The 27,221-nt window shown below is 41.4% G+C and overlaps 1 protein-coding gene across 1 annotated transcript in view; it reads left to right on the top strand.

Annotated features, from left to right (window-relative positions):
- The window catches only part of LOC144770056 (ABC-type organic anion transporter ABCA8-like), a 2,854,033-nt gene that overhangs the window by 325,833 nt on the left and 2,500,979 nt on the right, over nucleotides 1-27,221 (top strand). Inside the window, exon 6 of the mRNA XM_078654287.1 lies at nucleotides 18,780-19,006. Within this exon, the coding sequence (XP_078510413.1) occupies nucleotides 18,780-19,006 (227 nt within the window). The remainder of the gene's footprint in view (nucleotides 1-18,779; nucleotides 19,007-27,221) is intronic.

Genomic DNA, 27,221 nt, shown 5'->3' on the forward strand with positions numbered 1-27,221 from the left:
AAAACAATATGTAAAATTAATTAAAAAATACTTACAATTATAATAAATATAGTTAAACATATTTTATACTATTTAAAATTAATAAGTAATATACATAATTTAACAAATGCATATAACAGATAATATATATACTTACTTAATAATCAGTTTTAATAATTATTGTACTAACTTATGAATAATTAAAAATATTATAAATTACAAATTCAACTATAAACATAAAATAATAACATAAATAAAAATGTAGTAATTATACAAAACAAATTAAAAAAATTAATTTACTTTTAATATTTCTAAAATTAATTATCTACTACATTAAATAAATCAAAACTAAAAATATTAAATAACAGAGAAAATAAAATATTATTCCAACTCCCCCAAAAAAAAACAGTGAGGAAAATGTTGGACAGCGTAGGGGTAAAAATTACTATTCCCACTCCAGAGAGTGCAACAGTAAGGAAAACGCTGGATAGCATAGGGCTAAAAATTACTATTCCAACTCCAGAGAGCGCAACAGTAGGGAAAGTGTTGGATAGCGTAGGGTTAAAAATTACTATTCCAACTCCAGAGAGTGCAACAGTAGGGAAAACATTGGATAGCGTAGGGGTAAAAATTACTATTCCATCTCCAGAGAGAGCAACAGTAGGGAAAGTGTTGGATAGCGTAGAAGTAAAAATTACTATTCCCACTCCAGAGAGTGCAACAGTAGGGAACGCGTTGGATAGCGTAGAAGTAAAAATCACTATTCCCACTCCAGAGAGTGCAACAGTAGGGAAAGTGTTGGATAGCATAGGGGCAAAAATTACTATTCCCACTCCAGAGAGTGCAACAGTAGGGAAAACGTTGAATAGCGCAGGGGTAAAAATTACTATTCCCACGCCAGAGAGTGCAACAGTAAGGAAAACATTGGATAGCGTAGGGGTAAAAAGTTACTATTCCATCTCCAGAGAGTTCAACAGTAGGGAAAGTGTTGGATAGCGTAGAAGTAAAAATCACTATTCCAACTCCAGAGAGTGCAACAGTAGGGAGTAGGGAACGTGTTGGATAGCGTAGGGGTAAAAATTACTATACCCACTCCAGAGAGTGCAACAGTAGGGAAAGCGTTGGATAGCGAGAGGGTAAAAATTACTATTCCAACTCCAGAGAGTGCAACAGTAGGGAAAACATTGGATAGCATAGAGGTAAAAATTACTATTCCAACTCCAGAGAGAGCAACAGTAGGGAAAGTGTTGGATAACATAGAAGTAAAAATTACTATTCCAACTCTAGAGAGTGCAACAGTAGGCAAAGCGTTGGATAGCAGGAGGGTAAAAAATACTATTCCAACTCCAGAGAGGGCAACAGTAGGGAAAGCGTTGGATAGCGTAGGGGCAAAAATTACTATTCCCACTCCAGAGAGTGCAACAGTAGGGAAAACGTTGGATAGCGTAGGGGTAAAAATTACTATTCCCATGCCAGAGAGTGCAACAGCAAGGAAAACATTGGATAGCGTAGGGGTAAAAATTACTATTCCATCTCCAGAGAGAGCAACAGTAGGGAAAGTGTTGGATAGCGTAGAAGTAAAAATTACTATTCCAACTCCAGAGAGTGCAACAGTAGGGAAAGTGTTGGATAGCGTAGGGGTAAAAATTACTATTCCCACTCCAGAGAGTGCAACAGTAGGGAAAGCGTTGGATAGCGGGAGGGTACAAATTACTATTCCAACTCCAGAGCGTGCAACAGTAGGGAAAGCGTTGGATAGCGTAGGGGTAAAAATTACTATTCCAACTCCAGAGAGTTCAACAGTAGGGAAAGTGTTGGATAGCATAGAAGTAAAAATCACTATTCCAACTCCAGAGAGTGCAACAGTAGGGAGTAGGGAACGTGTTGGATAGCGTAGGGGTAAAAATTACTATTCCCACTCCAGAGAGTGCAACAGTAGGGAAAGCGTTGGATAGCGAGAGGGTAAAAATTACTATTCCAACTCCAGAGAGTGCAACACTAGGGAAAACATTGGATATCATAGAGGTAAACATTACTATTCCAACTCCAGAGAGAGCAACAGTAGGGAAAGTGTTGGATAGCGTAGAAGTAAAAATTACTATTCCAACTCCAGAGAGTGCAACAGTAGGCAAAGCGTTGGATAGCAGGAAGGTAAAAATTACTATTCCAACTCCAGAGCGTGCAACAGTAGGGAAAGCGTTGGATAGCGTAGGGGTAAAAATTAATATTCCAACTCCAGAGAGTTCAACAGTAGGGAAAGTGTTGGATAGCTTAGGGATAAAAATTACTATTCCAACTCCAGAGAGGGCAACAGTAGGGAAAGCGTTGAATAGCGTAGGGGTAAAAATTACTATTCCAACTCCAGAGAGTGCATCAGTAGGGAAAGTGTTGGATAGCGTAGACATTAAAAATACCATACTTATAAATACATTTATATTTTAAAATATTACAAATATTATTTATTAAATAAATCTAAACTATTTAAAAATACCAATAAATAATGATTAAAAAAAATAATTACCAATTAATAATTAATATCCAATACATTAATTACCAATACACAAATATAAATTTTATAACTACTTAATTACATATCAATTACTTTACACACTATTCCCCTATGAGCGCACAACAAACACCAATAATAAAATAATACACGTAACATAATTATCAATTAATCAATTAATACAAATTAATTACCAATTAATACATATTAATTACCAAATAATTATTAATTAACAATAATATAATTACCAAAAACAATTAATAAAACATTTATTACTTAATTACATTTAAATTATTTCCCACCCTATTCCTCTATAAACCCATAACCCGCTACAGAACATAATTATCAATTATTCAATTAATTAAAATGAATTACTAATTGATAACAATTAATTACCTATTAACTAATAATTAATTCATAATTCCTAATACATTAAGAATTAATTTGCTATAATTAAATTACTTCCCACCCTATTCCCCTGTAAACCCATAACCCGCTACAGAACATAATTATCAATTAATCAATTAATTAAAAAAATTATAATTAATAAAAAATAATTACCTATTAATTAATCATTTATTTATAATTCCTAATAAATTAATAATTAATTTACTATGATTAAATTACTTCCCACCCTATTCCCCTATCAACCCACAACCCGCTATGGTACTAAAATACAAAATTTATTTAAATTACATTAAAACATCTTTTTTTTACATATTAAATACATAATAATATACATAACAATCATATACAAATAGATATTAGTAACATCGATGTTACTTACCTTCGATATTACATACATTCGATATTACTCACCTTCGATATTACTACTTCGATATTATTGTTCTTCGATATTAACAATTCAATATTTTGTCTGCCTACCCAACAAGGGTAGAACAGACCCTTAAACATTCCAAATATGCATAAATACTCAGAAAACACAGCCATCTTCCTTCTTTTTTGCTGCAGATGAAAAAAAAATCCTATCCCGTGAAAATATAATCCATCCTTTAAACCTTTGTGAAAAGCTTCTTTGAGAAAGATTTTTCACTGACCGCACACCAGAGCATATTTCAAAGATGTTCTGAAACAATAACAAAATAACTAATGAGGGAGGATGTAGCTGGACAGGGTAACATTAGATTCAATGTATTTAATGAAATCATGATTTTCTACCCACCTCAGCTGGGGAAAATACAAATATTATGTGAATGCATGGACGTCAATATTAATTCATGTTTAAAGCCTTGCCATTACATTCACTGCAGCACTATCCATCAGTTTGAAACACAACATTTTTAACACTGACTCACTTGCCCAAACTGCTGAAGCAAGAATACTGCTCAAACTTCCTTTTACCTGAAAATGTAGGCCTGCTTTAATCATAAATTTCTTTACTCACCATGCTAAAGTAGGATTAGAAACTGAGAATATTCCTGTCTTTCCTCATATTCTTTCAAACTACTTACCACACACAAATCCTCCTGATCTTCCAACTTAGGATAAAAAATAGTCCTAAATATTGTCTTAGCCCTTTTCCTCACATAAAAACACACTCCTTCCGGTTGATAACATCTTGAAAAAACCCATGAAGCCCGAATTTCCGAAACCTGCCTGAAAGAAACTAAAGAAAGCAGCATAGCTAATTTAAATGACAAACTCTTCGGATTTAAAACCTCATTCCTACCCAAATTTATTAACTCTATTTAAAACCAGATCAACATCCCAAACAGATGAATACTTTGAACCTAGAAAAACCTCTAACCGGACACTTCTTACTAATCTCTTAACTAAATCATGTTGCCCAATTGGCATCCCATCCACCAACATATGTCCTGCAGAAACCGCCAATCTACATAGGTTCGCTGAACTATACGAATTGAATTTTTTAAAAACCTCCACCAATTAATTTACTACGGGCACCGATACAGGATCTAAACCCCTTTCCAAACAAAACAGACCTATCTTTTCTCTGAAGATTATATGTCTTTGTGGTACCTGGTGTCCAAAACTCCCTGAAGAGTTTCAACGCTTCTGAAGATAAACCTGTCAGTTGCCATATTTTCCTGAAATCATACAAGCCATTAACTGCAAATATCCCTTCAACACAAGCTTGTGACTCTCCTCTGGGAAACATGTCTGAGACTGTCAAAAATGAGTCACCAAAAGAACATCAAACCTCTCTCACCTTACCTTCACTTGCAACCTCTGCATCATTGAAAAAGGAGGGAATGCATGACTGCCTCCTAAGTTCCAAATCTACAGAAATACACCCACCACCCTGGCCTCTGCATTTGGTTTCTAACTGAAGGATACCAGTAGTTCAGCATTCAGTCTGGTGCCGACAGATCCATTGTGAATGGACCCCACTTTCTCTCCCTGTCAACTCTCCAATCGCTGAATTTTTTAGATCCTTTGAATTCCAATCTGCAACTCAATTGCTCAACCCTGAAATATGATGAGCCTGAATCATGATATTCTTACTCTGGCAGAAATGCTGAAATCCCTTACAAAATGCACAAAAGCTTTTGAACGTGGACCCCCTAATCTGTTGACATACCTGACTGCTGACACATTGTTCATTTTCAACAACACACAGCACTTCACACAATCCCTGACAAAGCTCTTCACTGGAAAAGTACCTGCCAGAAACTCCAGATAATTGATAAGCATTTCCCTTTCCTCAAACAACCATTTCCCCCCTGTTGTAATTGAACTGCATTTCGCTCCCCAGCCTTTACGGCTTGTGTCCGATTCTATGACCAACTCTGGTAGATTTCCAAAAATGAAATACCCCTTCCAGTCCATGCCTCCGAATTGGCCATACACCAATACAATTCCTTTCTTGCTTCCAGATCCAATATCATTTTTTGTGAATACCTCATCCCCAAAAGAAGATAAGAATTTAGCCTCTGAAAAGCTCTGTAATACAATGGAGCTGGGAAGATTACCTGAATCAAAGTTGATAATAAGCCCAAAAACCTTCACCAAGTGATGTAACAAACCCCATTCAGAAGTCTAAACACTTCCTCACCTTCTCCATTAGTAACCTCAACACACAATAAAATGTCTGCATCTGAAAACCTAAAAATATAATTTCCTGATTTGGAACCAAAGACAACTTCACTCTGTTCAACACAAAACCCAGATCCTCCATAAAACAAACTGCTATCAATCAATCAATCAATCAGGAAATTTGTAAAGCGCGCTACTCACCCGGAGGGGTCTCAAGGCGCTTGGGGGAGAGGGGTCCGCTACTGCTCGAACAGCCAGGTCTTGAGTTGCTTCCTGAAGGAGAGGTGGTCCTGGGTGAGACGGAGGTGGATGGGGAGGGAGTTCCAAGTCTTGGCTGCCAGGTAGGAGAAGGATCTTCCTCCCATGATGGCTCTTCGAATGTGTGGAACGACGGCGAGGGCTTGGCTGGTCGATCGTAGCTGGCGGGTGGGAGTGTAGAAGGTCAGGCGTTTGTTGAGGTACCTGGGACCTGAGTCGTGGAGGGCCTTGTGTGCCTGGGTGAGAAGACGGAACATGATTCTCTTGCTGACGGGGAGCCAGTGCAGGTCTCTCAGGTGTCCGGAGATGTGGCTGTGTCGGGGGATGTCCAGGATGAGTCGTGCGGAGGCGTTCTGGATGCGTTTGAGTCTTTTCTGCAGTTTGGCTGTGGTTCCGGTGTAGAGGGTGTTTCCTTAGTCCAGTCGGCTGGTGACGAGTGCCTGGGTGACCGTCTTCCTGGTTTTGGTGGGGATCCATCGGAAGATCTTTCGGAGCATGCGTAGGATGTTGAAACACGATGATGAGACGGCGTTGACCTGTCTGGTCATCGAGAGGGAGGAGTCCAGGATGAAGCCCAGGTTGCGTGCGTAGTCCGTTGGTGTGGGTGCGCTGCCCAGGGCAGGGGGCCACCAGGAGTTCTCCCAGGCAGAGGGTGATGATCCAAGGATGAGGACTTCTGTCTTGTCTGAGTTCAGTTTCAGGCGGCTGTTCCTCATCCACTCGGCTACGTTTTTCATCCCTTCGTGTAGGTTGGTTCTGGCGGTGGCGGGGTTGTTTGTGAGGGACAGGATCAGCTGGGTGTCGTCGGTGTAGGAGATGATGTTGAGGTTGTGTTGGCGTGCGATGGCTGCGAGGGGGCTCATGTAGACGTTGAAGAGGGTGGGGCTGAGTGATGGTCCTTGTGGTACGCCGCAGATGACTTCGGTGGCCTCAGATCTGAACGGGGGGAGGCAGACTCACTGGGTTCTTCCGGCGAGAAACGAGATGATTTACTCCAGTGCCTTCTCTTGGATTCCGATGTTGCTGAGGTGTTGTACTACGGTGCGGTGGCAGACAGTATCGAACGCTGCGGAGAGGTCCAGGAGGATGAGGGCCACTGTTTCCCTGTTGTCAAGCAGGGTTCGGATGTCGTCAGTGGCTGCGATGAGGGCAGTCTCGGTGCTGTGGTTGGTTCGGAAGCCGGACTGTGAGTGGTTGAGGGATCAGTTCGTCTCGAGGAAGGCAGCAAGCTGTTTGTTGACAGTCTTCTCGATGAGTTTGGCAGGAAACGGGAGGAGCGAGATGGGGCGGTAGTTCTTGAGGTCGGTGGGGTCTGCTGATGGTTTCTTCAGGAGGGCACTGAGTTCGGCATGCTTCCAGCTCTCCGGGAAGGTGGCGGTGTTGAAGGAGCAGTTGATGATGTCCCGGAGTTGGGGTGCGATGACGGAGTCGGCCTTGTTGAAGATGTGGTGGGGGCATGGGTCGGTTGGTGATCCGGAGTGAATGGTGTTCATCGTGCGGATGGTGTCTTCTGTGCTGACTGGGGTCCAGGTGCTGAGGGTGGTGATGGGGGGCGTTGGTTCCGTGGTTGGGTGCGTGGTCTGTTTGCCGAAGCTGTTGTGTATGTCTGCGATCTTGCTGTGGAAGAACGAGGCGAGTGAGTCGCAGAGGTCTTGTGAGGGAGTGATGTCGTTGTTTCCGGCGCTGGGGTTGGAGAGCTCTTTGACGATGTTGAAGAGTTCCTTGCTATTGTGTGCATTGTTGTCTAGTCGATCCTTGAATGCTGACTACTTGGTGGTGTGGATCAGCTGGTGGTGTTTGCGGGTGGCGTGCTTGAGGGCGGTCATGTTGTCTGTAGTCTGTTTTTTTCGCCAGGCTTTCTCAAGGGTGCGGAAGTTCTTCTTAGAGTTCTTGAGGTCGTCGTTGAACCAGGGGGCTATCTTGCTTCTGGGCCTGCTGGGATGGTTTTTCAGGGGTGCGTGGTCGTCAGCGTAGTTGGTGATCCAATGTGTGAGGTTGTTGGCTGCTTGGTTGGGGTCCGTTGATCTGGCGGGAGGGTGCTGGCTCAGTGATGTGATGAGCTGGTCGGTGGTGATCTTGTTCCAGCTCCTGCGGGGGGCCTGTTGCGGGTGGTGGTGAGTCGTGGTCCTTCTGAAGCTGAAGTGGATGCAGCTGTAGTCTGTCCAGTGGAGTCCGGTGCAGTGGCTGAAGGAGATGTGCTTGCTGGAGGAGAAGATTGGGTCGAGCATGTGTCCGGCGTAGTGGGTGGGGGTGTTCTCCAGTTGCTTGAGTCCGAGGTTGGCGAGATTGTCCAACAGGGTGGTGGTGTTGTTGTCGTTGTTGTTCTCCAGGTGGAAGTTGAGGTCCCCTAGGAGGATGTAGTCGGAGGAGGCGAGGGCGTGCGGGCTGATGAAGTCTGCGATGTCTTCGCTGAATTGTGTGCGAGGTCCTGGGGGTCTGTAGATTAGGGTACCTCTGAGTGTGGTCTTGGGGTCGGTGTGTATCTGGAAGTGAAGATGTTCGGTGGCTGCGAGGGTGTGGTCGGCGTTGGTCGTGATGCGGATGGTGTTCTTGTGGACGATGGCGATGCCTCCTCCTATCTGGTTAACGCGGTCCCTCCGGGCGATCTTGTATCCGTCCGGGATGGCAATGGCGATGTCGGGCGCTGAGGAGGCGTTCATCCAGGTTTCCGTTAGGAAGGCGACGTCTGGAGATGAGGTGTCGAGCAGGTTCCATAGTTTCACGGCGTGTCTGCGGATGGAGCGAGTGTTGAGCAGGATGCACTTCAGGTGGTTGCTGTTGGTGCTCGGCTTGGCGGGTGCAGATGTGCAGGTCCGGATGCAGGAGAACTTGCAGGATTGGCAGGTGAAGTGTCCGTGCGTATGTCCTGGGGTGGCTCGGTGGCAGCCGGGGGTCCGGCCGGTTTTGAGTGCGTTGAAGGTGGCGGCGTCGTACGTCCGGCGGGTAAAAATTACTATTCCCACTCCAGAGGGTGCAACAGTAGGGAAAGCGTTGGATAGCGTAGGGGTAAAAATTACTATTCCCACTCCAGAGGGTGCAACAGTAGGGAAAGCGTTGGATAGCATAGGGGTAAAAATTACTATTCCCACTCCAGAGAGTGCAACAGTAGGGAAAGCGTTGGATTGCGTAGGGGTAAAAATTACTATTCCCACTCCAGAGGGTGCAACAGTAGGGAAAGCATTGGATAGCGTAGGGGTAAAAATTACTATTCCCACTCCAGAGAGTGCAACAGTAGGGAAAGTGTTGAATAGCGTAGGGGTAAAAATTACTATTCCCACTCCAAAGGGTGCAACAGTAGGGAAAGCGTTGGATAGCGTAGGAGTAAAAATTACTATTCCCACTCCAGAGGGTGCAACAGTAGGGAAAGCGTTGGATAGCGTAGGAGTAAAAATTACTATTCCCACTCCAGAGGGTGCAACAGTAGGGAAAGCGTTGGATAGCGTAGGGGTAAAAATTACTATTCCCACTCCAGAGGGTGCAACAGTAGGGAAAGCGTTGGATAGCGTAGGGGTAAAAATTACTATTCCCACTCCAGAGGGTGCAACAGTAGGGAAAGCGTTGGATAGCGTAGGGGTAAAAATTACTATTCCCACTCCAGAGGGTGCAACAGTAGGGAAAGCGTTGGATAGCGTAGGGGTAAAAATTACTATTCCCACTCCAGAGGGTGCAACTGTAGGGAAAGCGTTGGATAGCATAGGGGTAAAAATTACTATTCCCACTCCAAAGGGTGTAACAGTAGGGAAAGCGTTGGATAGCGTAGGGGTAAAAATTACTATTCCCACTCCAGAGAGTGCAACAGGAAGGGAAAGCGTTGGATAGCGTAGAGGTTTAAATTACTATTCCCACTCCAGAGGGTGCAACAGTAGGGAATGCGTTGGATAGCGTAGGGATTTAAAGAACTATTCCCGCTCCAGAGGGTACAACAGTAGGGAAAGCATTGGATAGCATGGGGGTAAAAATTACTTCCCACACTACTCCCCCTTTAACACACAACACACTACACATACAAAAAAACACAATTAATATAAATTTCAATTAATCAATTAATAACAATTAATATTATTACATTGATGTAATTATAAATGAACTAATTATCACATATTAATTACCAATTAATTAACAATAAATACCAATAAATAAATACAATCTCTTTAATTAATTACATTTAATTATATCACACCCTATTCCCCTATAAACACACAACCCACTGCACATAAATAAATCACATCATTTAATCACCTAATAATGATTTATTACCAATTAATTATTAATTAACAATAACAACAAATTAAATATATTAGCACATTAACTCTAATTACTTTAATTAAATAATTAATATTATTTAATTACCAATTAATTATTAATTTACAATAACAAAAATTTAATATGTAGCACTTTAACTCCAATTAATTTAATTAAATAATTAATTGTATTTAATTACCAAATAATTATTAATTAACAATAACACAAACTTAAATATATCAGCACATTAACTCTAATTATTGTAATTAACTAATTAATATTAATTAATTACCAATTAATTATTAATTAAATATATTTACAAAAATATATTAATTAATTAATTATTATTAAATTACTTCCACCCTATTCCCCTATAAACCCACAACCTGCTCTGATACTAAAACGCAAAATGTAAACAAAATTACTAATTTTCAAACATACATTACAAAACATATTTAACAAACATATAAACAACATAATAAAATACATAACACTAAACAAAATTTCGATATTAGTACATTTCGATATTAGTAACATACGTACCTTAAAAAACGATATTCTGCCTGTCGATATTTTAAACATCGATATTCTATACCATCAATATTAAAACATCGATATTATTGTATATCGATATTTTAATTTCGATATTTTGTCTCACTACCGCGTGCATTATTCATATATGCCTCCTCACACATATCGAAAATCTTTGTCAAAGGACCCAGCACATCCAACAATCTTTCCTGATAAACCATTATGCCTTTAATCAGACCCTTCCAAGGATCCCCCCAGACTTATATAGAAACACCACCATCTTAGGATCCAGCTTGGAGGTATAAGCCACCTTATTACTCAATGTTGATCTTGGACACTCTGACCTTATTCGAGTTTTCACTTCCTTGGCATTCACATCTGACCCAATACTCAATATATTGAGCCATGGGATTTGCTTGGGTCTACTGAGGCAATAAAGGATGCTTAACAAGAAGAGGATCAACAATGTCCTCCCCAAAAGGATCCAATAATTCTTAAACCACTACAGCTTTCTTGAGGTCCCTCTTTTATCTCTTTATCCTAGTTTTCTCCTGATCTGAATCCTAAAAATCAGATTGTTGCTTATCTCAACATCGCCACTACTTGATGATTCATCACAAGCAACCACTCTGTGTCCCCTTTTTGTTGCCTTTCTAGCCTTATCCTCCAACTCCAAAGAAGTTGCCCTTTTCCTTTTTTCACCAGGAACAACTTGTTGCCTTACAATATGGGATTCATCCCTATTCCCAATGAGATGCTTCTTTTTCTGTGTTGCGTTTGTCCCTCAATAGACACACCTGCCTTTACCTCTGACTCCTCAACTGACCACAAATGCTCTTCCTCCTACTTGTCAGCCAATTTCTTTATGGCAAACATTAACCTCTCCACACCATCATCCAATCTTTTTCCTAGTTGAGATGCCAAATTCAAGAAAGCCTTATCCACACAAGCCTGAATCTTCCCATCCAGACTCTGACCCTCAATTGAGACTGCCATAATGGCGAAATAAAGACTACTTTAAATTAACTCCAAAAAAGCCTGACTGCCACCTATCAAAAGATATCAAACTATCCAAACCCCTCCAAACCTGCTGACAAAGTGTCTACTCACCATAACTTCTAATGATAATTTTTCATTACCCAAAACATGGCTGCTGCCATTCCCCATTCTCAAAGGTATAGTTTCTAAAAACAAAATGGCCCCCACTCACACACCTGATGTGCTCTATTACGGCAGCCTGAATTAGTCAAAGCATTGCTTGTCACGCAGATGCACACGGCCGGGAGCAAGTAGCAGCACTCATAATGAAGCGGCTGAACAGCTGTCAATCGCTTGAACTTCAATTATGAGCAGCTCACTCACTCCCAGCAGGTTTGAACCTGCCAGCCTCATATTTCTTTTCAACAAAAGCACAAACGCCACTAACCATAAGTCCCATTGAAATAAATCTGTTATCAGTGTGCCCAGCCCTTTCCTTCCATAAAAAGCCCATAAATTATAATGAAATTATAAAAAACACATTTGACAAACTTGAACCCTTAAACATTCTAAACCCCTTACTTAATAATAATAATAATACAATCTTTATTCGGCATGTAAAAATACCATAAAAAGATACAATATTTTTAAAAGAAAAAGGTGACAGGTACAAGCATAATAAAAGGTTCAGCAAGTTGAATCTACAAAGCACAGCTTCAGCAGATAAAGGAGTTTGCTCAGCACGTAGTTCATGTCCCTCAGTTATCTAATTCATCCTAAAACCTGATCCAGGCATATTGCACGACGTGGATAAAAATTACTACAATTTAAAAGAATGTAAAAATGTGGCGAATGGCGGTGCTATGGGCTTCCGCAGCCCCTTGTGATCCTTAATCTAAATGCCGCCCTTAAAAAGTTAGTAATACAGAAAAGTGTAAAAGCATGAGATGCCAATTTTAAAAATAACAATGCCACACGCGCCTGTCTAAATCTAGCTTTCTTAGGGAGGCCCTTCAAAAAAAAGACTTCTGGGATGTGAATAAAATGGGCACAGTAAAACGAAATGAAGGGTGTCCTGTGGAGACCTGTTGTCGCAGCCACAGGACCCCTTCATTTCTATGGACGCTGTAAACCCTGCCGGTTCTGGTAGTACATGGTGCAAAAGGTTTAACCTAAACTGGGTCATTAAAAATCTATCGTGAGCACTGCTTATGCAGGACAGATATGGTTTGATGCCCTTGGTAGATTTGACTGCTAGATGTTCTCTCACCGACGGCTTAACAAACTCTCTGTCCTCACGGAGTGTCAAAGAACACTTGAAAAACCGATCCTTGACCAGGGCCTTATCCTGCATACTCATGTTGGAGGGATTTGAAAATAAATCTGCACACCCCATTTTCTCAAAGGACTCCTTCACATATCTTAGCCAAGGGATTTTGAGCCCGTGGTCAAGGGAAAGACAGTCGTGTATAACCAGCCTACCTAATGTTACCTCCTCGTTTGCCCATATCTTTGCCCAACAGACTAAAGGTTTCACTGCCATCATGTCAGTGATATATCTAACACCCAGCTCTTCATGAATAATATGCGCTGGTGTGCTCTGGGAGACTTTCAACAGGCGCCTAAAATACATGTTCTCTTCGACCTGCAATTTATTGGCCTCAATAAATCCCCACACCTCACTTTCATATAGAACTTTAGCAAAGCACCTGGAGCTATATAATTTTAAAATCTGCTCTGGGGTCCAAAGTCCTAGCCTGTGTGCAAAATTCGATATTGATCCCGTACACCTAGTCATAACTCGGCACTTCTCCTCTAAAAGATATTTAAAATGTAGTCAGCCATCTAATAAAATCCCCAAATATGAAAAGGACTGTACTTTGCCTAGGCAATGAGAACCGATTGTGTAGTTTTAGGATTTACATGACTTCTTCCCCACTTCCATAACATAAGATTTTGCAAGATTGGGTGACAAATCCAGATTCTCCATGAATGTCACAAAACCATCTATTAAGAGTTGTTGACCCTTGGGGGTGCGAGCGAGAAGTACTGCATCATCTGCGTAAAGTAGAACAGTAACCCCACGGGTACCTATGCTGGGGGTATCTGCCTGTATGGCACTCAGGGCATGGTCAAGGTCATTTATATATAGGGTGAACAGAAAGGGTGCTAATATTCAACCCTGTCTGTCCCCACTGGTGCACTTAAAGGATTCTGTTAAGTCCCCCTCCTGGGTATATCTGACCGCAGCTGTGGTATTAAGATGTAAGGATTTTAAGATGTTAATGAGCTACCGGGTCCACCCCGAGCCTGACCATGAATGCCCATAGGTTCCCACGGTTTACTCAGTCAAAGGCCGTAGTTAGATCCATAAATGCCAAATACATCGTCCTTGGATTAACCACTGTGTATTTGGCTGTAATAAGATATAAATTGAGATATTGATCAGTGGTAGATTTCGCTGGTCTAAATCCAAATTGGACATCTGTTATAACTTGGTGCTACTCTGCCCAATATACCAGCCGACTTAAAACCACCCGCCCCAAAACCTTCGCTGACACGTCAATGAGAGAAATCGGGCGGTAACAATGTGGGCTGTCCTTATTACTTTTCTTAAAAATGCGGATGATTGTAGTGGTGGACCATGATGCCTGCATTACAGTGTCCACTGCTGCATTTAGAACCCTTGTTAGGAGGGGCGCCCATAAATCCACATTACTGCGGAAAAGATCCGGTAGGATCCCATCAGGTCCAGGGGCCTTATTCCTAGTTAAGCCCTCAATTCCATTCCTATTTTCACCTCACCCAGAGAAAATATGAGTGGGAGTGTGTTCTGCTCCAAATACTGCTCCTGTATCTGGTCCAAACTTGGATAATGATTGTAAAGTCCTTGGAAGTGCCCCTGCCATTGCGTCGGCAAGATGTTGTTACTTAACCCAGGTTTATTTGCATCCTGAAAACAGGGATTATTTATGACTCTCCAAAAGGCAGTAGAGTCCTTTGATACCATTGCTTCTGCCAATTGTTCCCAGGCTTGCTGTTGCAATTGACCCTTGCGTCCCTTGACAGCTTGCTTATATTTTTTACGGCAAGAGGTCACCCAGTCCCTGTCTCTGGGTGAGAACTTTAGGGCAGCTTTCAACTCTCTTAAGGCCCGTAAACATTTTGCCTCAAACCATCTTGTGGTGTCCCTTTTGGCCACATGAGCTGGGGCTTTTAATAAGGTATCTACTATTTGAGCAACACTCCCAAAAGCCTCAACTAATTCTGCTCCTTCCACCTCAAGATCCAAACACTTCAAGATAAACTGCTCACCTTTCTTAAAAAGAGAACTATAAAAGGCCTTGCCATTGACCTGTGTCCAGCGCAGCCTCCTGCCTTGGTCTGTTGTCCCGACCACCCCTCCTAGTATATGGGGAATTAGGTGGCTACATGCATCAGCAAGGAATAAGGCCAGAGGGTTATGATCACTAAAGGCGCTGTACCTGACATTAAAACCAGTTGAGGTAGAAACAAAGATGTAGTCAATAAATGAATGACATCCTCTTCCCTTAAACGTGGGGTGAACCGTTTTACCCTGATCGGCAACAATTAGATCCATCTTATGGATTAGCGCATGCATGTCTAACAGACCGCTGTGTTCCCTTCCCTCTTTAGTGTGCTCCATATGTGGACCATCGCGAAGCGTGCAAGATGACCAGTCCCCCTGAGACACCCTCAAATTTGGGCACAAGTTAAAATTGCCAACTAAAACCAACTGTCGCGCCGTTAGCCCTCGCTCCTGTGTCTGGGTGAGTCTGGTATTCAGTTCATACAGGCTGGCGGAACCCTGTGCATGTGCCGTCACATTATAATAATTTATAAGAAATAGCCTATAACCTTTATTCAAAAATGTGAGCCCTTGAACAACGTCCAAGTCCCAAGCCAAGTCTGACCATCTTCCCTGTAATGTTAGGTCTGTAAATATGATCAGCCCTCCCCTCGCTCTCCCTGCAGCTGCCTTGTGCGCCGGGCAAAAGAAGGTTTTGTATCCCTCTTGGGAGAAATGATTGTTTACTGGTTCTCATGTTTCCTGCAAACATATTATATGGAATTCCTTTATATAGAGAAGCCATTGCTCATTCTTGAATTTGGAGGATAAGCCTACTATGTTCCAGTAGACTGTTTTTATTTCCCTCCCGTTAAGCCCTTCTGTATTGGCTATTAACTGGGAGCTTACTAAAGGTAAAGGTAAGTATACTTGTAAAGCGCACTGTTACTCCATCTCGGAGTGTCCTGACGCTGTATACCGCTGGGGAACCCGTCCTGGCTTTCCCTGTGAGATGGTCCCTCCTGGGCACCTTCAAGGTGAAGCCAGGCATCCCCGGCGTTGATGGGGCCGTAGTGGAGATTAAGCAAGCTATTGCCCAGAGTTGCAGAGTGGGACCCATGGTTAGCGTAGGCACCTTGGCGAGAATTATCGAGTCCGCGGACATTGACCCAAGACCTTGCCGCATCGGGAATTGAACCCTGGTCCCGGGCCGATCTCTGCTTCAGGGTCTGCCGCTTCTAACCAGTGAGCCACACTTCTCCACTACTCTTACTTACTTACTTAAAATGAATTCTTCCTTCTACCAAATATTACACAGTGTCAATTCAAACAAACGGGAAACAGCCGTTACATCGCAACTTTTACAACGCACTTCTATTACAACGCAACTTTTACAACGCTGGATCCATTACATCGCATGCCTTTACAACGCATGACATTACATAGCAGATGCTATTACAACGCATGCCATTACAACGTAAGTATAGGTAAGTATATAATTTTATTTTATATTTTATTTAACATTATTTAATTAATTTAATTAATATTAAAAATAAATAAATATATTAATTTATGTTTTTTTATATTGGGTTTGGGTTTTGGGGTACAGGGGTATTTTTAGGTTTCAGGGTTGGGTTTGGGTTTTGGGGTACAGGGGTATTTTTAGGTTTCAGGGCTGGGTTTGGGTTTTGGGGTACAGGGGTATTTTTAGGTTTCAGGGCTGGGTTTGGGTTTTGGGGTACAGGGGTATTTTTAGGTTTCAGGGTTGGGTTTGGGTTTTGGGGTACAGGGGTATTTTTAGGTTTCAGGGTTGGGTTTGGGTTTTGGGGTACAGGGGTATTTTTAGGTTTCAGGGTTGGGTTTGGGTTTTGGGGTACAGGGGTATTTTTAGGTTTCAGGGTTGGGTTTGGGTTTTGGGGTACAGGGGTATTTTTAGGTTTCAGGGCTGGGTTTGGGTTTTGGGGTACAGGGGTATTTTTAGGTTTCAGGGTTGGGTTTGGGTTTTGGGGTACAGGGGTATTTTTAGGTTTCAGGGCTGGGTTTGGGTTTTGGGGTACAGGGGTATTTTTAGGTTTCAGGGCTGGGTTTGGGTTTTGGGGTACAGGGGTATTTTTAGGTTTCAGGGCTGGGTTTGGGTTTTGGGGTACAGAGGTATTTTTAGGTTTCAGGGTTGGGTTTGGGTTTTGGGGTACAGGGGTATTTTTAGGTTTAAGGGTTGGGTTTGGGTTTTGGGGTACAGGGATATTTTTAGGTTTCAGGGTTGGGTTTGGGTTTTGGGGTACAGGGGTATTTTTAAGTTTCAGGGCTGGGTTTGGGTTTTGGGGTACAGGGGTATTTTTAGGTTTCAGGGCTGGGTTTGGGTTTTGGGGTACAGGGGTATTTTTAGGTTTCAGGGCTGGGTTTGGGTTTTGGGGTACAGGGGTATTTTTAGGTTTCAGGGCTGGGTTTGGGTTTTGGGGTACAGGTTTTTTTTTAGGGTTTAGTTTTAAAATACAATCTTTTATTTTAATTAAAAAATTTAATTTTAATAATTTTATTATTTATTAAAAATAGTTCTTTATTATTAAAAGTTCTTTTAAAAATAAAATTAAAGTAATATATGTACTAAATAATTATTTAAAAATAATTTAATTTATTTATTTAAATAAATATAAATTACTTACATTAAAAAAAAATAATATACTTACTTATACTTACATTGTAATGGCATGCGTTGTAATAGCATCTGCTATGTAATGTCATGCGTTGTAAAGGCATGCGATGTAATGGATCCTGTGTTGTAAAAAATGCGTTGTAACGGAGTGCGTTGTAATATGTCGCGTTGTAACGTCATACATCCAAACAAACAGCTCCTTAAATATCACAGACCTAATAAAAACCTATCATAGCCCACTTCAAACTGCCATAAATACTCAGACTCAGCCAATGACTTATCTGTGCATGAGCAGCAACAAAGAAGGAAGATGGATGAAGGTCCTGATTATTTATGCATGTTTGGAATGTTTTACGGTACTGGTTCTAATTCAGTGTTCTATCCTTGTAGCTGATATGAGAGGGCAATAAAGAGGATAACGCATAATGTTGGCCTCCATGCCTTGCCATAAAACTCAGATGAGTATTACTGTCTAGTTTTGCCATATGTTAGCAATGTAACACTGCAATGGGTTAATGTGTTTACGCTGACCTTGGCACTCAGAGACCTGGGTTTCTTTTCCATCTTCAGCAATTATTCAACAATCATGTTATTTGATTTCATGAGAATAAATTGAAAATATGTGTCATGTAAATGTGTTTTCTCTACAAACAATGCAATCTTCCATTCCTCATCAATCAATTTTACCACCTCCTTATGTAACCATTCAATTACTGTGGTCTTCACTAAGAGTGGTCTCTAATTGTGATGGGGCCAGTCATGAGATTCATAGGAATATCACTAATCTGACTAATCTTACTTCGAGGGACTTCACCTTCCCTGGGTGAAATGAAGGCATCAAAAATAAATTGGAAAGGAATTACTGATTTCTCTTGATGCTCGTCATTTCTATGGGGACACTCAGGCTCCCACTCATGTACCTGGTAACTGGGAACAAATGGTGTCTCTTTTCCTTACATTAGGCTTGCATGGCATTCTGTCACTTCCTTTCATCAAATATGTCAATTCCTACAGTGGTTTTATATTGCTAAGGTACCACACATGCAAGAATGTTTATCTGTCTTTTTATTGGGTGATATTTATGGGCTTTAATTGCAGTATTCATTAAACACAGTTCCTGTTCTGCTGATGAAGTACTAATACAGTACCTGTACTACGATTCTGTAAAGTTTTCTCAAGGTGTTGCAGACTAAAAGCAATGACTAATCAAGAAATAAAAACATGTACATTGGTTGATCTCTGTATTTTGTTGTCTTGAAACTAAATGAATGTCAAACATTGCTAGCAAAAAGTTTGTTTTTTAGGTCACAACCGGTCATTCAGTTTGGAATGAACTTAAGTCAGCGGTTGGTATAGTAATGAACTTCCATGGCATCCGATTAATTGATCCGCTCACACATGGGGTGTTCATCATTCTGCTGAGCATGATGTTCTTCCCTCTGCTATACTTCATGACACTTAATGTGGCACGAGAGAAGGAGAAACACAAGGAATTACTACGGATGATGGGCTTGCATAACTCGTCTTTCTGGTGAGTAAGGAAAGTTTTAACTATGTTAAAATTGGATGGTCATCTTATATTTTACCATTTTCATCTTATCTTGTATCACTCCCAAACATAATTACTAGTCTGCTTCTAGCTCACTGGATATTCCCTTCTAATGTTAACTCACAGGGTGAACTATTGTTCTATGGTTACAAACACTAATTTTGACATCTGGACATAATGGTTTAAAGGTCCATTCCAATGGTCCTGCTTTATAGCTGCATAGTATACTATTCAGTTTTACTATTAAATCCAACTGGATTCTACACTCTTTCCTACAAGTAAAGTTATAGTGTGTCTGACTATGTCAATTTACTGTGTCGTTTTCTGAATATCTTGTCTACGTTATATCTCTAGTAATACCTTTTAGCCTTTTAGTTATTTAATTCTCTGGATACTTTAGATTTGTTATAACTTTGTACTTTCAGGGTGGGCTGTCTGTGTGAATTTCATCATGAGAAACTCTGCAATATTCTAGTCCATTTTGAATACTAAACATAGAAAAGTCATGGGTTGTAGCCATCAGCTCATTCATAAACTTCTCAGAACCTTATGGGACCTCATTTACATGAACCGCTTCCAACAACGCTTTTATTTTATTCTGTTCTCATGGCCACCCCTTAGATAGTCTTGTTTGCTCATATTGCTGTTGCAAGTGGTCCAAATATCATTTTAAGAAAAAAGAATGATGCCTGGGACCCTTAGCCCCACCGTTAGATCTGAAAGAATTTAATATGAATCACTTGATATTGCTTGGAATAGGTAAGTTCAGAAATTATTTGCTTTATTAGCAGCAAATGAATGCGTATTTTGGGTTTCCTCTACCAAGCCTAGTGATAACCTCAAATTGTGTCTCTGCGTATTTTTTACAGTGTTGAGTAGTGCATTTCAGTAATATCAGAGCACTGACTAGGAGATCCATAATTGCCATATTGTACATAGGGTGTAGAAAAGAGCATAAGCAAGTGACTTTTTATAATTATAATATAAACAGCCATCTATATGTTGGATTTGCCGACCAGTGAGTGGCCTTTGATATGATTCTACACCATGAGCACTGGTCTGTCTTATAAAGATACTATCTATATTAATAAAGCAACATAAAAACAACGATCCCTATGTGAGATGGGGGGATGGATGGTGAAATGACCAGTTGCACATCAGTAGAGAAGGGAGTCCGGCAGAGAAGCCTATTTGGCCTGACCCTCTTCCCCCTATATATAAATTAAGTGATAAGGCATTCTGACATTTCCTGCAATGAAAAAAGCAAACACAAGGATATGATGAATGGAGCACTGAAACTTTTCAGACACTCACCCCAGTCACAGATCTGGGTTTCATCCATCATCGTTCTCTAGCTCACTTTGCCACCCCAGTTCAGACACAGCTATATGCAAATCAGTCTTGACCCTCTGCCTCATGTGAACAGTCCAGCCCAAACTGCCAAGCCATGTCTTCCCTGGACCAGAAACAAGCATCCTGGGACCATTTTCTGGCTAACAGCCGTCATCAGCCAGGCTCGCTTGAATCCAGTGGCAAAGTGAGCAAGGGACCCACATCTGAGCATACCCTGCCACTAGATTCAAAATAGCCTGATGCTTGCAATGTTCAACACTCCGTCCATCATCCCCTTTGGTTCTGCTTTGTTTGCTCTAAGTTGGCAGGGTATGCCCAGACGTGGGTCCCTTGCTCACTTTGCCACTGGATTCAAGATAGCCTGGCTGATGAGGGTTTCCGGTCCAGGGAATACATGGCTTGGCAGTTTGGGCTGGACTGTTCCCATGAGGCACAGGGTCAGATTGATTTGCATATGGCCATGTCTGCACTGGGGTGGTGGAGTGGGCTAAAGAATGATGATGGATTAAACCCAGATCAGTTGTCTGGGGATGAAAGCTTGCAATGTTCAACACTACGTCCATCATTCCCTTTGCTTTTGCATTGCCTGCAATGACACACCAAAAAAGTCCCTTTAAGGGTGACAGTACTGCCTTTAATTTCAAAAACTTCTTGCAGGCTCCAGGTCCTAATTGACCAGTTTATGACATTCTTTTACCGATCGGAGGTTTAACTCTTATAAATCACACCAGGATTCCCTAAAAACTGTAGGGGTTAATTTTGAGCATGTTATACATTTTTAACACAATATCATTCTATGGCAATAACATGAATCTATAAGAATACAGCATCAAGAACTATCTCCTCAGCCCTGGAAATATAAAACATTAAGGCACTGTGCACATCTCTATGTGGGGCAGAGCTGTGGGGTCATGTTAAGGATCCAAATTATTGAGTGTAGAAAATATTTTTTTAAATCTTTAATCAATTTACCACAGAGCACCCCACTCCCCCTTCCACTATGCAATGATTTAGGGCAGAAACTAGTTGCTCATGTCATGAAGTTGAGACCATTTCTGTATTGGTGTAGACTCTGGCATACTGAAAAGCTTATATTGTATCATCGATTCCATTTTAACAGTTGAATTATCTATCTCTGTTGACAAGTCTAAGTCCACATTAATAATGAACACAGTTGTTCCCAGCTTCCCTCTTAGAGTCAACGATATGTCTGCCATGCCAACCAGATTTTCTCCCCTTTTTTAAGGCACCCTCTACTTTTATAAATCACTAATTCTACTTTCCAGCACCTGTCCAGATCGTCTTCTCATTCCTCCAATGTTGGGGTGGATATCGCCCCCCACTTCCTTGCTATATTGCGTTTAGCAACCACAGACGCCAACCTTCATTAGCCTTAGTTATTAGAAGGAACCATTTAGGGTCTATAGCCACCACCAACATTTTCCTTGCTATCTTTGTCCAAAAGACTTGAATGCTCGGGCACTTCCAGAGCAAGTGATAAAAGGACCCCTCCAACCCACATCCCCTGTGACAACTCGCACTTTCACACCTCTCCATTCAATACCGCACTGACCTGGAGTAGTACACTCTATACAGCACCTTGAGTTGTATGAGCTGAAATCTGGGCCGACTCGCCACCTCCCTTGGGCCCTGGAGCACTTCCACCCATTGATCTTCATCTGTAGTGCCAAAATCTTGTTCCCATGTCTGTCTAAGTGTGTTCATGGGATCTGTTTCTCTGTGTATCAAACCATTTGTATATAAATTGAATGTACAGTCCTTATTTATGTCTATTGATGTTAAAATATATTTCTAAAATTTAAAAATAATTGGCATTGAATAAGCATGCCTGGTTGGGATGTAATAAATATTTTTCTAACCTGAAAACGTTTTTTCGTTCAAGTAAGAGTGGTTGAGGCAATTTTCATGTTGTATGCATTAATAAGGGTCTAGCCTTAACCACGTTTTCATAGACCTATCTCCTTTGGGTTCCAACTTTAGGGCGGGTTTTTATCCGCGAGAGATTGTAGGACAAAAAGAGGTCCCCGATCTTTTATAAGAATCAATTTGAGAGACTATAAGTCTCTCAGAAGTATGGCAGAAAAGGACACTTTGTCATTTAGTGAAAGCCATATTCAAGATTTGATAGCCTCATCTCCTTTTGCTTCAGTTTCACTTAGCACTAGTGCAAAACAACAGAACGAGTCTGACAAATTGATCAGACTGCGTAAAAAACACGTAAGGACTGAATTACATGGACATTTCCTCCTGAAGCACCTCAAGGGAGGTACAATCCCTTGGGGCCTCCAGGTCAAGAACGTCCCTGTCATCTTTACTGAAGATTCCGAATACAAAAAAGGCTTTAGCTTTATTAATACAAAGTGCAGTCGTGACCTGATGGTCCACACCATTCAAACTGCACAAAGGCTTTGTCGCAAGGAGGAGGAAGAAATAGAGGAGCTTACTAAGGCCATACAGAAGAGCCAGGTGGTCACTGACGCCAAGTCACTCCTAGAAAAAATAGAGAAAGACATCCAGGTCTTTAAGGACAACACAATTAACGAAAAAAGCAATAAATACAAAAGGGACATCAAGGCATTTAAAATTGAACAAGTCTACCCCTTTCTGAGAGACGACTACTATTCACAGCCAGAATCGTGGCAGGCCCTGTCAAGCTACCAGGGCAGATCTAAAAAATGATTTACAACTTTTTCAAGCACGTCCTCATCAGATTCATCAGAATCAGACAATAGAAATAAAAAGAAGGGTGTGTCTTTTTTAGACCAAGGCAAACAATCGAAGCCCAGATACATGGTACCATGGGACATGAGAACACGCAACAACCATTACAAATCATAGGTGGTGCCAGTATAGTAGTCAATTTGTCTACAAGAGTGCTTTCTGTTGAAGAAGAGACAGTATTAAATTTAGGTCTCAAGTTTGTCCCTTGTAAAAAAACAGACTACACAAAGCTCAAAATGGAGACTATTGAGTTTTGTCATAAGGTCAGACTCAAGGCCTTTTTTGCAAACACACCAGCTATTGAAAATATGGAACCAACAGGGTTGAGAAATAAATCAAGGTTCGTACCACATAACAACATTCCCAAACAGGTCTTAGCGTTTGAGCAGGTTCTGTTATCTGCCATTACTAAAATGGAGAAAACAAAGAGCTATACCCAGCAGAACATGAGCCAAATACAACGGGCTACAATAAGATCTTTAAAAGAGGACCCTTCAATAGTTATAAAACAAGCAGACAAAGGCGGGGCAGTAGTCATCTGGCCCCGCCATATGTATCTAGCGGAAGGCGACAAGCACGTGAGAAATACCACTTGGTACCGTGCCCTGTCTGAAGACCCAGTGAAGCAAATTCAGGGACAGATTGCTCAAATTCTAGAACTTGCGAAAGAAGGTGATTTGCTAGGGGAAAAATAATACGATTACCTTGTCAAGAAATTTCCAAGGACTGCTGTCTTTTATCTTCTACCGAAGATTCACAAGAACTTGCAACAGCCTCCAGGCCGCCCGATAGTTTCGGGTTGTGATTCATGCCTGGAACCAATAGCACAATAAGTTGATTTTTTCTTAAAGCCTTTTCTTAGCGAGGTCAAGTCTTACCTTAGAGACACGACAGACTTTCTACTGAAAGTGAAAGGTACCCCATTTGATGCCCAGTCACAAATAATGGTTACCCTAGACGTCACATCCCTTTATACTCAAATTCCCCAAGAGGAAGCACTAGAGGTCATGCAAATATACCTTGATAAAAGAGAAAGACCCCATAGGGTTCCTACCGCGTTCATTTTACAACTAGCTGAAATAGCACTGAAGAAAAACTATTTCACCTTCAATGGTGAGTATTTCATGCAAGTGAAGGGGACTGCCATGGGTTGTCCTTATGCCCCAGAGATGGCAGTCCTCTTCATGGCACAGTATGAGGAGAAATTTGTAGAGGTGAATAACCCCTTCAAACATCACATCACACAGTGGCATCGCTACATTGATGACGTCTGGCTCCTGTGGCAGGGGAGCCAGACCGAATTAATGGGATTCCATAGTTGGCTCAATGCTAGACATAGAGATATCCAATTTTCCATCGAGCACAGTACTAATCTCATGTGACATTCCTTGACGTGGAGCTCATATGTGACCAAGGTCAATTAAAAACATCTTTGTTCAAAAAGCCCACCGACAGGAACACAATTTTACACCATAAAAGCGCTCACCCGAGAAATCTCAAATCCAATTTGCCTTACGGCCAACTACTTATGATCAGAAGAAATTGCTCTGACATCCAAGACTATGACAAACATGCCCACAATTTTTGCTCTGCCATGCAAGAAAGAGGCTACCCAAAAAAGCTCCTCAAACATTCTTTGAAAAGAGCTAGATATACGCCTCGGGAATGCCTACTTCAGGTTAAGAAACGTACACCGTTAGATAAACTTGTATGTGTCACCACGTTCTGCCCTGATACACACAAAGTATGACAGGCTGTGCTTAAGAACTGGCACCTTTTGGAAGGGCTGGATTGCCCTTTCCCTAAACCGATTTTTGCTTATAAGAAAAATCATAGCATTGGGCAACAACTGATCAGAGCTGATATCTCATTACCTAAGCCAAAAAGCGACTTGCTGTCTCAATGGAACTTGAGGCCCATTGAGGGCCGCCACAAGTGTGGCAACTGTGTAGCCTGCCCCAGCACCATCGAAGGCAGGGAATTCACACTTCAAGGAGTCAGATGGTCACACACAGATTTTTCTAATTGTAGGACCAAAAATGTGGTCTACATGATACTGTGTCCTTGTTCGAAAATGTGCATTGGCAAGACTAGCCAACAGATCAACCACAGGATCAGTCAGCACCGGTCCAGAATCAAGAAAAAAGTGATGTCAGCTCCCATGGTAGAGCACTTTTTGGATAAGGGTCACGATGAGCATGACTTCAAGTGGTCCGTCTTACACATAGTAAAACCTACAAATCAATGCCTTGATGTCGAACAAATTCTGCTTCAAAAGGAAGCATACTTGATTTTAAAATTTAACAGTGCACAAACCGGGCTTAACAATCTCTCGGAGATAGCGCGGCTGTGAGAACTAAAAGTTTTTTCGTGAGTGACTTGTATGTCAGGTTTGACTTGCCAGGCTTGGCCAGTGGGCCCGACTCTTCTATTTTCTGTACAAATATAACTTTCATGGAGTCTATGGGGACCATGATACTCCTCCAGCATTGATTGATTCACACAATTTGTCAACAGGCTGTTCTTAAAGGGAACTGCATTTGAATGCACATTCCTTTTAATCTATCAAGCATATGTTCTCACCTTGAAATTAACCTTTTAAATAATGTAGCGCCCACACCATAATTTAGCAAAACGTGGCCTTCCACACAAAGTCTATTTGAGGAATTTCGATTTTTTTTATTTTATTTTTTTTATTTCGATTTGTTGAAACTACTAGATCCATAATGCACTTGGGCCCCATTCATATAAATCCAGCCCACAAACAAGCCGGCCATTTTGAATCATACCTCGAGGAACCCGGTTGCTGCAGAAGCACTTTTGGAGAAGGTAACTTTTTAATCCCAGGGTCATTCCTCCAAAGCAAAAACTTATTTATATTTGAATCATTTACAAGTGTTCCTTTTTACTTGACAGGAACACATGTGTTTGGACCATTTTCACTTTAAGAATAACGAAGCCTGCACAAGGTAGGCTCTTGCTGTTACACCACAGCGTCCTTTAAATATGTAGAGAACGCCATAGCCCTTCACTTTCTGTTTTAAAAAAAAAAAAAATTCAAATCGATTTATACGTGCTCACTTTATTTCTGGCAGGAAAACACACGGATGGTCATATTTTACAAGCCATCTCGCCGTTTGGCGGCACATACAGGGTTAGTGCTTGGTGAGACCTTTGCAGTCGACGTAGTCCATTTATATATTGGTATGGCACCAATACAAACGCTTAGTTTATTTTAATAAATCATGCCCTGATTTTTCAGATTGAATTGTCTGCCCATTGAAAACAATTGATTCCCTTGGTCCCCCCTTTCTCCTGACTACAAGTCCCACAAGCCTTCTCCTTCCTAGTAAAAGAGCCTGGTATGTAGACTCTTCTTATGTACATACTACTAGTGAATGCATTTTTAAAGTTGAGGCATTCATTTCAACAAAATGGTGAAACACTTTTTTCTTTGCATCTTTCAGACACAAAGAATAAAAGCCCTGATGAGAGCCCAGGGACACTTGTCCTGGTCTCGAAACGCGTCGGCAGCTTTGGTGGAATAGAGCATTATTAATTATTATTATTATTACTAATTGGGTTTTATTAAGCGCAAACAACCCGGAGGCCTCGTAGCGCTAAGTGAAGTCAAACTGAGAGGAGCTGGATAAAAATTAAATGAAAAGAAAAGGTTTCAGATCCTTCCGAAATTTCAGTAGGTTAGGTTCACTGCGAAGGGTAGTAGGCAGAGCATTCCAGGCCTTGGCGGCATTCCAGGAGAAGGAACGTACGCCCCATCTGGTACGTTTGATCTTATTCATGGTGGCCAGACAAGCAGTACTCGATCGCAATGTTCTGAGGGGGAGGTAAGGAGTTGCTAAAGAACAGATCATTGCTGGAGCGGTCTTCCACAAGGCCTTGTGCATAATGCACATAGATTTAAAAAGTACTCTAGCCTTGATAGGGAGCCAGTGAAGTTTATTTAGAGCTGCTGTACCTGATTCTCGCCTATCAAGGCCCAGCAAAAGGCGGGCTGCCGCATTTTGGGTGACCTGGAGTTTCCTTGTTGTAGATGCAGGAGCCCCAAGGTATAAAGAGTTCCCGTAGTCCAGACGGGACA

The sequence above is a fragment of the Lissotriton helveticus genome, chromosome 7 (assembly GCF_964261635.1).
Source record: "Lissotriton helveticus chromosome 7, aLisHel1.1, whole genome shotgun sequence".
In the NCBI taxonomy this organism is placed as follows: domain Eukaryota; kingdom Metazoa; phylum Chordata; class Amphibia; order Caudata; family Salamandridae; genus Lissotriton; species Lissotriton helveticus.